The sequence below is a fragment of the Annulohypoxylon truncatum genome, assembly GCF_022578515.1.
Source record: "Annulohypoxylon truncatum strain CBS 140777 unplaced genomic scaffold F4807scaffold_3, whole genome shotgun sequence".
NCBI classification, from domain to species: domain Eukaryota; kingdom Fungi; phylum Ascomycota; class Sordariomycetes; order Xylariales; family Hypoxylaceae; genus Annulohypoxylon; species Annulohypoxylon truncatum.
The window spans coordinates 196,823-209,724 of record NW_025953789.1 but is presented as its reverse complement, the minus strand read 5'-3'; the positions used below and the strand labels follow the sequence as shown (position 1 = coordinate 209,724).

At 47.6% G+C, this 12,902-nt stretch overlaps 4 protein-coding genes across 4 annotated transcripts; 1 reads left to right on the top strand and 3 right to left on the bottom strand.

Moving 5' to 3' along the window:
- Positions 1 to 341: 341 nt before the first annotated feature.
- Positions 342 to 4,822, bottom strand: F4807DRAFT_408578 (uncharacterized protein). Its single transcript, XM_047996450.1, has 7 exons — positions 4,211 to 4,822; positions 3,806 to 4,123; positions 2,278 to 3,730; positions 1,907 to 2,217; positions 1,293 to 1,379; positions 888 to 1,050; positions 342 to 796 (listed from the first exon to the last, which is right to left on the bottom strand). Exons 1-7 carry the CDS (start codon positions 4,259 to 4,261, stop codon positions 780 to 782), a joined length of 2,400 nt encoding a protein of 799 aa, XP_047858171.1. The 5' UTR covers positions 4,262 to 4,822; the 3' UTR covers positions 342 to 779.
- Positions 4,823 to 6,792: 1,970 nt separating this feature from the next.
- On the bottom strand, positions 6,793 to 7,215 carry F4807DRAFT_456198 (uncharacterized protein; the record flags this gene model as incomplete). Its single annotated transcript, XM_048000847.1, has 2 exons — positions 6,793 to 6,910; positions 7,034 to 7,215. 2 exons carry the CDS (start codon positions 7,213 to 7,215, stop codon positions 6,793 to 6,795), a joined length of 300 nt encoding a protein of 99 aa, XP_047858170.1.
- A 1,288-nt stretch (positions 7,216 to 8,503) lies between these two features.
- F4807DRAFT_195120 (uncharacterized protein) lies at positions 8,504 to 9,512 on the top strand. The gene is made up of 4 exons (XM_047993746.1): positions 8,504 to 8,624; positions 8,677 to 8,942; positions 9,040 to 9,221; positions 9,401 to 9,512. Coding segments are annotated over exons 2-4 (426 nt in total). The 5' UTR covers positions 8,504 to 8,624; positions 8,677 to 8,699; the 3' UTR covers positions 9,402 to 9,512.
- A 410-nt stretch (positions 9,513 to 9,922) lies between these two features.
- On the bottom strand, positions 9,923 to 12,237 carry F4807DRAFT_195112 (proline-specific permease). Its single transcript, XM_047993745.1, has 3 exons — positions 10,472 to 12,237; positions 10,311 to 10,422; positions 9,923 to 10,255 (listed from the first exon to the last, which is right to left on the bottom strand). The coding sequence occupies exons 1-3, from the start codon at positions 11,922 to 11,924 to the stop codon at positions 10,078 to 10,080; spliced, it is 1,743 nt and encodes a 580-aa protein (XP_047858168.1). The 5' UTR covers positions 11,925 to 12,237; the 3' UTR covers positions 9,923 to 10,077.
- Positions 12,238 to 12,902: the final 665 nt, after the last annotated feature.

The window sequence follows — 12,902 nt, the reverse complement described above, 5'->3', positions numbered from 1 at the left end:
CCCAAGGACCAAATATAGCAACCTATGTCTTTGATCAATACGTATCAACTCATTAACACTTAGATTAACGGGGAAAGCGACAAGAGTAAAGAAAATCAAAAATAACTATTTAGGATTTTGTGGTGAATTTTGCTCCTTCTAGTCTACCTGAGGAGGTAGCTGTGTTTCTTAATATGGTTGCGAAGTTGGGGGCGACCACTACGTACCTCTTATATGTATGACTGCATTAGAACCCAAGCGTCAACCAAGCTTGAGTTTCCAGGCAATCTAATATAACGATTCCGGTTCTTACTACATGGTTCACTGATAGGTAATATCTGTAGTTTCGAACAGAAACATGATTTAGGTTCAGAAAACTCAATTCTCTCAAACACAACCACCGCGTATCTACCAATGCAGTATAGAGCGGGTATAATTTACGTACGTACAAAAAAAGCATGCGTACGTCGACGCGTAGCGATCACCAAGGCCGTCCACCAAGAATTGCACATGCTTGCCTACCAACCCTATGAAAAGAAAATGCGCTCGAAGGGGGCAAAGTGTGATATCTTTAGGATGGTAGCATCAATCGTTCCAACGTAAAGTGATATAAAGACGAAGGAAGACTTCCTGTGAGAAAGTGTAGAAGAGAAAAGGGACATCTAGCCCCCACCGCCAATGTCCAAGCCGGCTTCAAGTAATATCTGGCTTCGCTAGCAATAAAGTTGAGGCTGGGAGAATAAGCCAATTCTAGACCACCGCAGATCCCGTCGTGGCCAACTGTATTATACTTAGACTTCCTATTTCCGAGGCGTAGCTGTCATTCCCATTAGTATCTGATGGATGCTATTCATAGAATTTATTGGTAGATAAGTGATATCAACGAGGCAATTAAACATGCCACTTACCATTCACCAGCTGTCTCTGTTTGTTTAACCAACTCTTTGGGACATCGTGCCGTCGCTGTAGGACAACATGGTTGCTTTGTAGGCGACTTGTAAGGTCGTACCAAGCAGTGGCGATCATCGCGTTCTCGCGTTGGAGGTTTTTAATAATCTGGTCGGTTTGTGCCTGTAAAGTTTAATTAGGGCCGCAATTATTACTCTGCGGTGGTAACGGAGGCCTTCATTCGTCACAAGATTCTGGTCTGCATACATGATCGTACGACGAAGTAAAAGAATAAGACATAAAAACATGAAACACATTCTATATTTTTGAGCTGCAATGAAAGTAGATAAATGAAAAGATACCCGGATTACCACCTTTTTCAGACCACTGATATAAAAGATACAAGTAGGGAAAACTCGACGTACCTTCTGAGCACCGGCTTCTGATCCGGCACGGACAGCCTTGAGTGTCCGTTCTAGCTCACGGTTCTTAAGTTCTGACTGCTCGTATTGCTATAAATGGAGCATATGCCGTTAGCATATATGTATTGCAAATGATTATCGTAAATTGTAGGTTTAATGCATCCCGCCCAGCCACTTGGCTCTTATTCGCTTTGGAGACCAAAATTTAGAAAAGAAGACAAGGTAGAACGTGTACTCAGCCTGCTAGTAGGCCTGCTAGTAGGGGATATAATGGGTCTACTCCTAGAGGTAAATTTCGAGAGGTCTGACGAGTTGCTTAGGTTTCTAGAAGAGTAGCCAACACTACTAAGACCCATGGACGTGGGAGACAGGGCAGACATGGGAGAAATAGGAGTAGGGACCGGACGATCAGAGGGGCCGAATGAGCCATTGCTTTTCACCTCGTAAGGGTAAAAGCCGCTCTCCGGCCGCTCTGGCTTGTTCCCGAACCAAGGACTAGTAAGAGCGTTCCAAATAGATTGACGCTTGACTTTAGTGCTCACGACATATCTATCGTCATCATCGTCGTTGCTGCCAACGGAATAGGTAAGAGATTGACTAGAAGAACGTCGACTCACCTGCTGTAGTTGCTTGTACCGAGTCCGGAGCTTCTCCATCTTCTCGGATTGCTTGGCGCTATCCGTGTTGACGGGAAGTCCGTCTGCAGCCCTTTGCATCTCGCGGTTAGCCGCCTCAGCTTCGCGTCGAAGCTGGTCTTTCTCGATGAACGCTGTTAAGAGTTGCGATCGCTGGTTTTCGAATTCGTCTCTCAATGCCTTGTGCTTCCTCCTTTCCGTCTCAAGCTCGGCACGAAGAGAAACGGCAAGCATGCCATCGGTTCTCTTCAGCTCCGCAAGAGCTTCTAGGCTGGACTTCTCGACGGCATTAACTTTGTCCTCAATGTCAGCATAATTTCCGGCGAAAGCGTATTCCCTTAAGATGATCTTACAGTCGCCTCGTGCTTCGAGTAAGGCACGGTCTTTGTCGGCGATCTGCTCCTTTGCGGATGCAAGTTCCCTTTCGAGTTTCTTGGCGTTGTTCTGTTCGGCGAGGACTTGCGTTCGCATGTTGGAATATGCTTCGTCTCTGAAGTAATTCGACATTAGCCACTTCGTGTCCGGCGCTAGGTCATAACAAGCTTGTAAAGCTTTGACTAACCCGTCTTTGCCCATGTTTTGAATAAGCGCATCGAGCTGATGTTGGCTAACCGTGTATTTCTCGAGTAAGTCATTTACCTTCTCCTGCAGGCTTTCACGTGAAACACGAAGGTCTTCCATCTCCTGGATAAGTTGACCTTTTTCGGTTTCCGTACCGATGCTGCTCTTAAGAACAGCATTCTCTGCCTGCAGGCGTTGCAATTCGAGGTTCCTCATTGACATAGCATTGCTAGACTCGTTAAGTTCATCTTCGAGCGTAGCCGGATGATGGGAACCTAGAGGGGTGCTCGGAGTAGTAGTAGTAGTAGTAGCTGAGGGGTCAAGCATCATGACTTTCTCTTGAAGATCTCGGACAACAGCTTCGTCTATCTGACTCCTGGAGTGCAGATCTTCAAGGCGCAATCTCAACTCGGCGTTCTCTGCTGTGTACATGGTCTTCTGGTTATTAAAGTTGGCGATGTCGATTTCATAACCCTGCATCTTCGTGGCGTAGGCTTCAGCTTCCCGCTTTAAGGTCTCTATTCTCATTGTGGCATTGTCAAGCTGTTCCATGAGCTTAGCAGCATCAACACGCTCATTCTGGAGGGTCTTGAAGTCGGCTTCTATCGCCTTCATCGATTCTAGCTTCTTCCTCAAGTTGTCGGCCATATTAGCTTTCTTAGAAAGGTCCTCATTTCTGGAACGAAGCTCCTGGTTCTCGTCAGTCAAAGTCTCGGCTTTTTGGGCCGCTACTTCAAGGCGACTTTTCTCTTTTAAGAGTCGGTCTCTTTCTTCAACCAGGTAGTTCCTTTCGTTCTCCAAATTTGCGATGAGCGTCTCATTCTCCTTCAATTGACGCTGAAGACGATGCTTATCAAAGTTGCCGGCTTCCGACTCGATCTGCTTGTGTAACTGCTCATTCTCTTCTTGGAGCTCTTCGTGCTTCCTAATCAGATCCTCGTAATTATCTTGAAGACGATCTAGCCGCATTTTTAAGCCGCCCGCCTGTCTCCTCGCATCTTCCGCCTCGTACTGTAGTTGCGCCAGCGCTGCTTCTTGCGCAAGTTCGTCATCGAGATCGGCGGGATGACCTGGCTCAAGGTCGCCTTCACCAGTCGAAGCTATCTGCGCCAATTTTGTATCAACTTCTTTGAGTATCTGGAAAATACCCTGTTGGGCTTTCGTTTCCAAACCCGTAACTAAGCTAACAAACTTCGAGTTATCATCTTCACGAAGACACGCAGCGCATAAGAAGAGGACCAAAATCTGGAGATGAATGTTAGCGGGACCCGGAAAACACGGGAACTTTGCCGAGCTAGAGGACGAGGTAGATGCACTCACGTCGAAGGCACCGGCCCTAGTCGGTTCCTTAGCCAATGCCTGGAAATCCAGCTGGTTGATCAAAGGTTCTACTTTGGGACAGTTTCGCCTCCCAAGATCTTTCAGGCCCATATGGATGATGTGTAAGTTCCTCCTCCTACCTTGATCGGGGTCTGCTGGAAAAGATTCGAGGCTTTGTTGGAATCTGGAAGGGTTGTACTCGGTATCTAAAATCTCAAGTAGGGCAGAGAAAACAGCGCCATCGTAGAGGTTCTCAGGCTTCTTCGCTCTCAATTCTGGACTTCGATCAGGCATGAATCGGACGAGCATCGTCTCGGTCTGTGACCACATATTAAGTTAGCAGTTAGTCGCTATCCGAGACAATAGGAAATCAAGATAAGAAGGGGGAGAGAAGTAAAGACTTACCCATTCAAGCAAAGCCACCTGGGCGGCTTGTGACTGTATAGAGGGAACCATGATTGCGGTTAGGTATTAATTTAGTATTCAATGCCGTCTCTACCGTTTATATTAGGATTAGAGGAGGCTGTAAACCGTGACTCGATTCCAGCCGAAGGGCAGCTAGCTGCGCAAATCAACAGTTCATTAATTATGAAAACAAATATGAATAAGGTACAAATTCTAGTTGCGCCTAAAAGATAGTGGAAGGAAAAAAGCGGTGCGAATGGCTAAGGTTGATATGTCGGGGGACAGGCGAGTAGAAGTAGGAATTCGTCGTAGACCAGCAACGTTATAAAAGACCAAAATATATCATTGTCTTAAAAGAATGAGTATTGTTCGGCTTGTCTGGGTTGTTCAAATTGTCATCAATCCCATTGTTTCTGAACGTCTTTTCCTCTTTCTCTGCCTTTGTTAACCAAAGGGTGTCTGATGGTGTCAAAAGAACGTTGGGAGTTGAGACGTGCTTCCCGAGAAGGTTTGAATCTAATAAGACGACTATGTAGGTAGGTATTTTCACTAACGTGGTTGCGTGGTTGCTGGGTTGCTGGGTTAAGGCGGCACGGGTTCACGGTGCTTGTGGAACTCGATATCGATTACTGCGTCCTGCGTAAGGACCAACTCGATAGGGGGAAAGCGCTTGGTGGCTCTTGTGGCTCCTGTATCTCCTGTATCTACAGGGATGCTGCATGTGCCAATACACCTAAAATTGCATCTTCCTTGTCCAAGCTAGAACCATTTCGTCAACATGCAAGGTACGAGAGGTCTAAGTTCTAGTAGTAGATAGCGCAAAGCATTTTCGTACAAGGCCTCAAACAGTTCGGGTACTATGTACACTTTTACAAGAACTTCAGAAGAAACCTTGAAAGGTGAAGAGATACTTGTACACATTTCGTCATAGGTATTCCTCTGCCCTTTAATCTTATTGGGGTGATATCCATAGGTGTGGATGAGCCATGGTTCTAGCATCTAAGGCTGATGCTTAGTTGAAACCTTTCTAACAGAAACATCTTCGTATGTCATGCCCACTATCTATGTACGAACTACAAACAATATTCAATCTAGCCTCGAGCAAGGGATACTATGATTGATTGAACAAATCGAAGACCTCGAGAAGGTCACCGCAACCAATATCAATTCCAGCAGATCCGAATCAAGCGACGCAAGGTCACATTCATTTATTACCGTTTGTTTCAAATCATACTTTGCCCCCGCAGAAGACGACGATGTAACGCGATCAGACCTCACATCAGAATTGGGACAGTTGTCTGCTTAGGGCGCTTGGGGGCGCTGTACCTATTAAGTACTCGACGAATAGATCCTTTCTCAACGCTAACAACTTCTTTCATATTTTCTACTAGATACAACTAATATACAAAACCGTTAGAAATCAGTTATTTTTCATCTAGCGGGAACTTGCATGCTGTAGTGTTATCAATCGCACGTGAGATATCCATATTATCTATTACGAGGAACTTGTGCCAAGTGAGGGCTCTCTTTCAATCATTAGGTAGCTTGTAAGACTAACCGCAAAGCGCGAAGCTGGCCGGATTACAACGCAATACTCGGATATTACAAAAGTTCGATGCCCACGATCATTTCATGGTCAGAAATCCATTAAAGGGCATTCACTAAGCTACTCTGAATGAACAAAGAAGTCTAATTAAAGCCCCAATTGACACTATAAGCGGACCTAGCTAGGTAGATTTGGTGATATACGCTTATTACATAATATATGACATACCGACATGAGGCGTAGAAGGCGCATCTGTGGTGAGCATCTCTATTTGGTTAAGAGATCTCTATAACCTAACTGATGTATAGGTAGGTATTGGGATGAACTCAATGAGTACAGGCCTAATATCTTAAATCATGTTTGAATATGCATATGTACTGAAGTATCGGGGGGTGAAGGCGCCTCATAAACGGAGTAAAAGCTGTTTGAGAACTCCGTGGTCCCCGGTGGCTGGCCTAGGTAGGTAGTTATCGTCGGCGCACGAGGGCTTGCATATATCCAACAAAAACTTAGAGAACTTCATCGCATCCGAAAGGTTCCCCCTATTACCACGAATCTCACCGCATATTCAAATAGACATTACATTACCTGCTAGACAAAATCCCTAGTCACTTCGCTTAGGACCTTCTATCACTAAGAGAAGCATAGACGAAACAAAGCCACAAAATTCTATCAGGCGCCTCTCGGGATGAGGGCGCAGTTTCCATATGAATCAGTAGGCAGCGCTCTCGAAGAACGGGACGATCCGAACGCATCTCGGAACAGCGAAAATAATGGTATTCCCTACGAAGCAACAGCCCAGCCAACAATTCCAACCCCTCCAAAGAATACGATAACGCCAGGAGCCCATTCTCTAATTCAACCCGATCCAATTGTCCAAATCGTTTTCATCTTGCATATTTTTTCAACTCGACTTGACGCCGATCCCGTCTGCGTACCTGCGAGGTCCGTGGGGGTATCGTGCAGGTAGGATGTTCCAGCATGCCTTTCGTCACGGCAACAGCGGCGGTCGCGTGACTTGTCAAGCACGCCGTGCTTAAGACGAATTCGATGTGATCTCGACGACTTGGTCTTCCTCGATGACCGCGTGGAACTCCGCGCTCCAGGCCGACACCGTCTCGAGGATCTTTTGGGGAGCCTTGGCTGCGAAACCCCTGTTTTCGAGATGCACGATTAGTTCATCCATTTGCCCTCGCAGAAGAATCTTCTACCCGCTATTCAAGTGAACAAGCGATGAAAACGCAATCATGGAAGAGGATGTGAGTAAATATGCGTACTTGATGAGTTGGTATTCATGAGTAATCACTCCCCCCGCCTTTCGGATGTCATCCTTGGCACGGTTGACGATGTCGTCGGTCGTCTCGCTCGGGAAGCTGACGATAACAGACTTCTGGACATCGACGGCGGAGACTCCCTGGGCGACGGCAAGCGCCGCAACGATAGTCGAGAAGAAACGCATTTTCGTCGTGTTATGTGGCTTGTTTCGGGTTGGCGGTGACGTTAGGCAGTAGATTAGGAGATAGTAGGGCGAATCGACAAACAAAGGAGGTCTTGTCGATTGAAAAGATTGGCCAAGGAACGGTAGATGGAGACAAGAAGTATTTGAGAAAGCTTGACTTTGGTCCGAGGCGAACAATGAGGATCTAGTTGTGGAAGTTCTTGGTTGAAACAAAGTCAATGATGAATCGTTTGTGATGATGAAGAACTTGGCGGTTTGACCTTCGTGTCGATCTTCTTAAAGCTGGTCCTTCCACTTAGGAGAGTGGAGCTGGGGCAGGCCGGGGATCCGGTGGCTTAACTGTGGAGTACCTAGCGCTTTCCATTTTGAATTCAATGGCTTCCCTGATAGGCAGGTGGTAGGGCCGATATGGTACCTATTTTGCGCCACTAAGACGGCGGCGAGAGTTTGTACCACCTGCAATCCGGCGACTCCCTAGCCTCAGACCCGACATCAGTTGAACTTTCCATGTGACCTTCTATGGTATTTTCTAGAATGGCATCATTTCTCCGGATATGTACGGATGTCTTTAGTTACACATTGTAAAACTCTTGTAATCAATGACATACGAATCACTATCAGATGGTGATTTGTTTCATCTGATAATCAATGTCTTAATTACAAGTGTTGCGAACATCACCAATGAAGCCACTATGTGCCTAGGCAGATAAGATCAAGTGCGACGATATACGAAGACGTCAACATAGAAAACATCTCAGGCGAGATAAATATGACTGATCTTAGGTGACAGCGTGGATTCTTTGGAAAGTTGCTACTTTAATCCGATAATTTTTGGAAATATATCTACCGCGGTATAGGTATGTAACCAACCTACGTAGCTAAAACTAATAGGAGTCCTATTTAAGAGCAGATCATATTATTGCGCTTATATCCTTCATTTCTTATACTAACATCTTAACCCCATCTATAACACTGGTCCTACGAATGTAACTTGAATCCAATGACGTGGGCTATTCTGGATTTTATACATAAGTACTATCTTGTTGAAGCTCAATTTTTTCGAGTACTATAATCTATCACTGTATCTTATACACTATATTAGGAGAGGGTGGTGTCAGATTACATGCTACATCACTCCCTTTCTCCTTATTTATTTAAATTTAATTAATTAGCAACCCTGGAGCTTTAAGCATGTGAAAAGATAGACATCGAAAATCTATCTGAATGACGAGGGGGTGAACTGCCGAGAATAATATATGAAAGCTCCATACTCGGGTTTTCATTGGTCATCCAAGATTAGCCGTCGAAGAGCTCTACCATAACCTCGATATTCTATCTATATAGTAGCAGTTTAAGAATAATTTACTTCCGGTATATATTAGTGGTCCGCTTTGCAGCAATCTAGACGAGTAAGACTAGTCTCGCCTCTTCCGGTCAACTCAAGCCCAAATCATGTAACAGATCACTTCACGATACTACCGAATATGATCCGAGCTCTCTTTTTGAGGATCACAGCAGTCCTCTGCTTATCGAGTGTAGTTTCGGCCGTGTCAAACGTGACTATTGTTCCTCTCACAAGCGGCTGTTCTTCATACCCCAACTACGACAACACGACCGGGATCGCCGGATCTCTGCGCGTAGTTGCCGACTCGACTGGAAAGGAAATCGACGGCTTCAAATTTAAACCTCTGTTCGCTATTGCTGTCGGTGGTGGAAGTTGGGGTTTCGTATGCGTCGTTCTTCGCCCCTCATTCTGGCCCCCCTATCCATTGAGTCGTGTACTTGATGCTTGTATTTTAAAACTGACGCCTAGTGTTGAGATAGATGGTGCTACCAACGGTCGAGAATAAAACCGCAGAAGATATCTCATTCAGATGCAGTAACAATACACTACAAGCTTACCTGGATGTGTGGCAGGACCTGATTGCGGCTGGTACTCCCGCCGAGTCCGTCTTCGGGTTCCGCTTGCCAGATCTACCTGATCCTAATTATCACCTCGAGACATGGTATGTAGGCGCTCACCTCTGATAGAGACATCTTAGTTTCTGGCACTTTAACTATTATGAGTGGATGCTAACATACGTTTAGTGCGTGATCACCGTCCCTTTCGTAAATTAACTGCTAGCAGCCCCCTAACCCCTACTTTAACCCCAACAGAGCCTTTATTATGGCTAACACATAATAGACTCGCATCTCATAGACGGAATGGCGCAACCGGGCGTCTATCTCGGATCCGTCAACGTCACAACCTGGGGCTTCAACTATCAAAACTTCACCGAGACGGGCGAATATTACTTTGCAAGGCTTCTGGGGCCGAACAGCAATAACCCAGCGACGGGAAAGCAATTGAATTTTGGGGAATTTGCTGGGTATATTAAAATCACCGCTGCTTGATCTGTATCTGCTCTCATAGTACTTTGGCCCGATCCCACGACTCCGTCGAGCTGAGCGCGCAAGAAGACACAAAGAATAAAAGCTGATGTTTCGTGGGCACCTCGCCTTGATGTACTCCCAAATCGCTGGACCATACGGAATGGCCGATGTCATACCCATTTCTCATGTCGATTCTGATTAGGTCGTCGTATAGAGGTTGTTGAAAACCCCCTTCCTTCGAGCGACCAGGCTGCTCCAACTTGATTCTCGTCCTCCAAATATTGTAATTCATGAATAGCTTTCCCAGTTCCTCTTCGGTCATGCCAATGAATTACCCCTCATTAATATAAGTTTCTCCTATCCGCTACTCTCATCAACGCCGATATAGATGCGATCAACCTAAAAGTATCTCCTTTGGCGACATAATTACTTTCTATAACCCATTTCCAATCAGTCTACTCTATTCCCTTTAATTCGGTGCTTATCTCATTAATCCCATATCCAACTAATCAAGCGCACCCAACCCTCCGACTTGCCCTCCGGCTCATCGGGGTAGAGGTCCACCTGTTTAAACGCTTCATCGAGCGGTATGCTATCAAGCTGTGCAATATAAGTCTTTTTGACAAACTTCCATATGAAGTATGCTCCCAAGACAAGAGGTATATCCCTAGCCAAAAGTTAGCAGCGGCTCTTTACAGAGAGATGTCAGGGGTAAGACATACAGATACGACGAGACAAAACCACTCGGGTCCCAATTCCCCTTCGTAAAGACCTTAAATCCGCCCGTAAACAGAATCGTAATGCACATAAAAAGTGCAGCGCACGAGCTATAATCTACGCAGAGTTAGCATCTCCTTTACTCACATATACCCAGCAAACTTACAAGTCCACCAATTATGCCAAGGCAACCGCTCATCCGGAATCCCCTGCTTCTTCATCGCCAGCTTAAGACGAATATGATTCAGCAGAATCACCGACCACGAGACCAGCACGCCCGCGGCCGTCAAGTCGACGAGCCACCAGAACACGGTCAGCGCGCCGTTGCTCAGGCTCATGAAGCTGAGGAACATGCACGCGGTGTAGAACAGCACGCACACGTACGGCGTGCCCCAGGACGTCGTGCGCAGGAAGATCTGCGGCGCCTGGCCCTTGAGCGCGAGGCCGAACAGCACGCGCGTGCCCGAGAGCAGCGACTGGTTCGACGCCGACCACGCGGACGTGATGACGACGGCGTTGACGACGCTGGGTATCGCGCTGATTCCCGCCGCCGAGGCCGCGATCACGAACGGGCTCTGGGCCGCCGTACCGGACGAGTCGTCGAGGCGCGAGTCGTCGCTTGAGACCAGTAGGCCGACCACCAGGATAGCCAGCAGGTAGAAGAGCAGAACGCGGTAGAAGATGCGCTTGCACGCGCGGGGGATCGCGCGCCTCGGGTTGCGTGTCTCGGCCGCGGCCATGGCGAGCGACTCGATGCCGGCGAACGAGAAGACGGCGCTGGTCAGCACGCCCCAGAACCCGAGAAAGCGGCCCCACGCCCCCGTCGCTATGTACTCGACAAACGGGCCCGGTTCGTACCAATACCTGAACCCGATAGCAGGCGTGCCCGGTATACCACCCGACGCGATAATAATGCCCAGAATGATAAGGAAGACAACGAGCAGGACCTTAAGGATAGCGAACACGAACTCGACCTCGCCGAAGACGCGCACGAAAGCGATGCCGACGACGAACGTCAGCACGATGAACACCATGATGTAAGCGGTCGGGTTAACGTCCTCGGTCCAGAAGGTGAACAGCACGCAGATGGCGGTGATCTCGCTGGGGATCGACAGCGCGATGCCATAGACCAGGTTCCAGCCGACGGCGAACCCTAAAGCCGGGTCGACGAGGAACTCGGCGTGGCGCACGAAGGAACCCGTGACGGGGAGCAGGGCCGACACCTCGCCCAGGGCGAACGTGACCGCGCACACGACCAGCCCGACGATCGCGTACCCGAGCAGCGCGCCCAGCGGCCCGCCCGTCTGGATCGCGCCCCCGAGGCCGAGGAACAGGCCCGTGCCAATGGCGCCCGCGAGCCCGATCATAGAAAGATGTCTCTGCGCGAGGCCGCGCGAGAGGGACCGCGCCTCCGTGCTCGTGACCAGGTCTCCGTCATGCTCACCCCCAAGTCCATGGCCATGCCCGTACCCATCCCGCTCTCGGTCCTGGTTATAAGCATCCGCATCCGCCTCGCGGACGTAGTCCTCGACGCCGTTCTCGAAGCCCATGTTTCCGGATACAGTCAGACGGTCACGCGACACATTACCGAGAAGCGGCTCTGTCTCAGCACTGCTCATGCTGAAAATCGAGGGCGGGAACGGTGAGATTTTCTCACCGCGCGCCGCATGAGAAAAATAATAATATACCTATTAGGTAGGTAGGTAGGTAGATATTAATTACCTACTAGAAACGAGCGGCGCAGAGAGCTAGGGTGGCGCGGTGGGCGATTAGCGGCGAGGCCGTCTGACCGATGGCACCTACTATCGTAAGGGTGGGGGAAAACGACTACAGAAGAACTATAATTACGCCATTTTTAGCTATTATTTGGTTATTCCGTTGGCTTGAAAAGTGCAAGTTGGTTCATGAGACAGTGCTGGGGAAATGGCCGAAATGGAACCAGCGATTATGGATGTCTTATCGCTCCTACTTGATAAGCGGGGACGGTCCCGCTCCGGAGTAAGGGTGACGGGAACTCCGATTCATGCTTCCTCTTTTGTAAGGTTTTGTTAGCTTACCTAAAGAAAGACTTTGCATGGACTCGACATCTTAATTCGAGTTTTTTGTCTTCATTACCATACTTATATTAGGTATAGTTAATATAAACCTACGGAATTGTCATATTGTAAAAATTGATGAAGAGATTGATCTGTGGTCGATGAGCTATGAGGTGTCTTCATAGGATTCTTCGAGATTTTCAATGTTGCTTAAGGCTTCATGGTAATCCTTAAAAGCAACATAGCATTGAAGGATGCACCCATAATGTTAATGCACCTCGGCGAATTAATGCCAAATAAGAAACCCAGATAGATCCATTACTATGTATGTTCTTTATACGGTGTATTGCGCGGGTGGCTTGCCTCTTTTTATGCATTACCTCAGTATTGCTGTGGGGCTATACATGCGCTGGTTAGAAAATGCGATGTAATCCCTGTCGCCAAGTATGAATCATAATGGTTCATGTACCATCATCAATGAACCAAAGCTTCAGATCCACAAAGCCACAAAGCCCGTACCGCAGTATAGGGATACAGACAGGGTCTGCCAGAAGTCTCTCA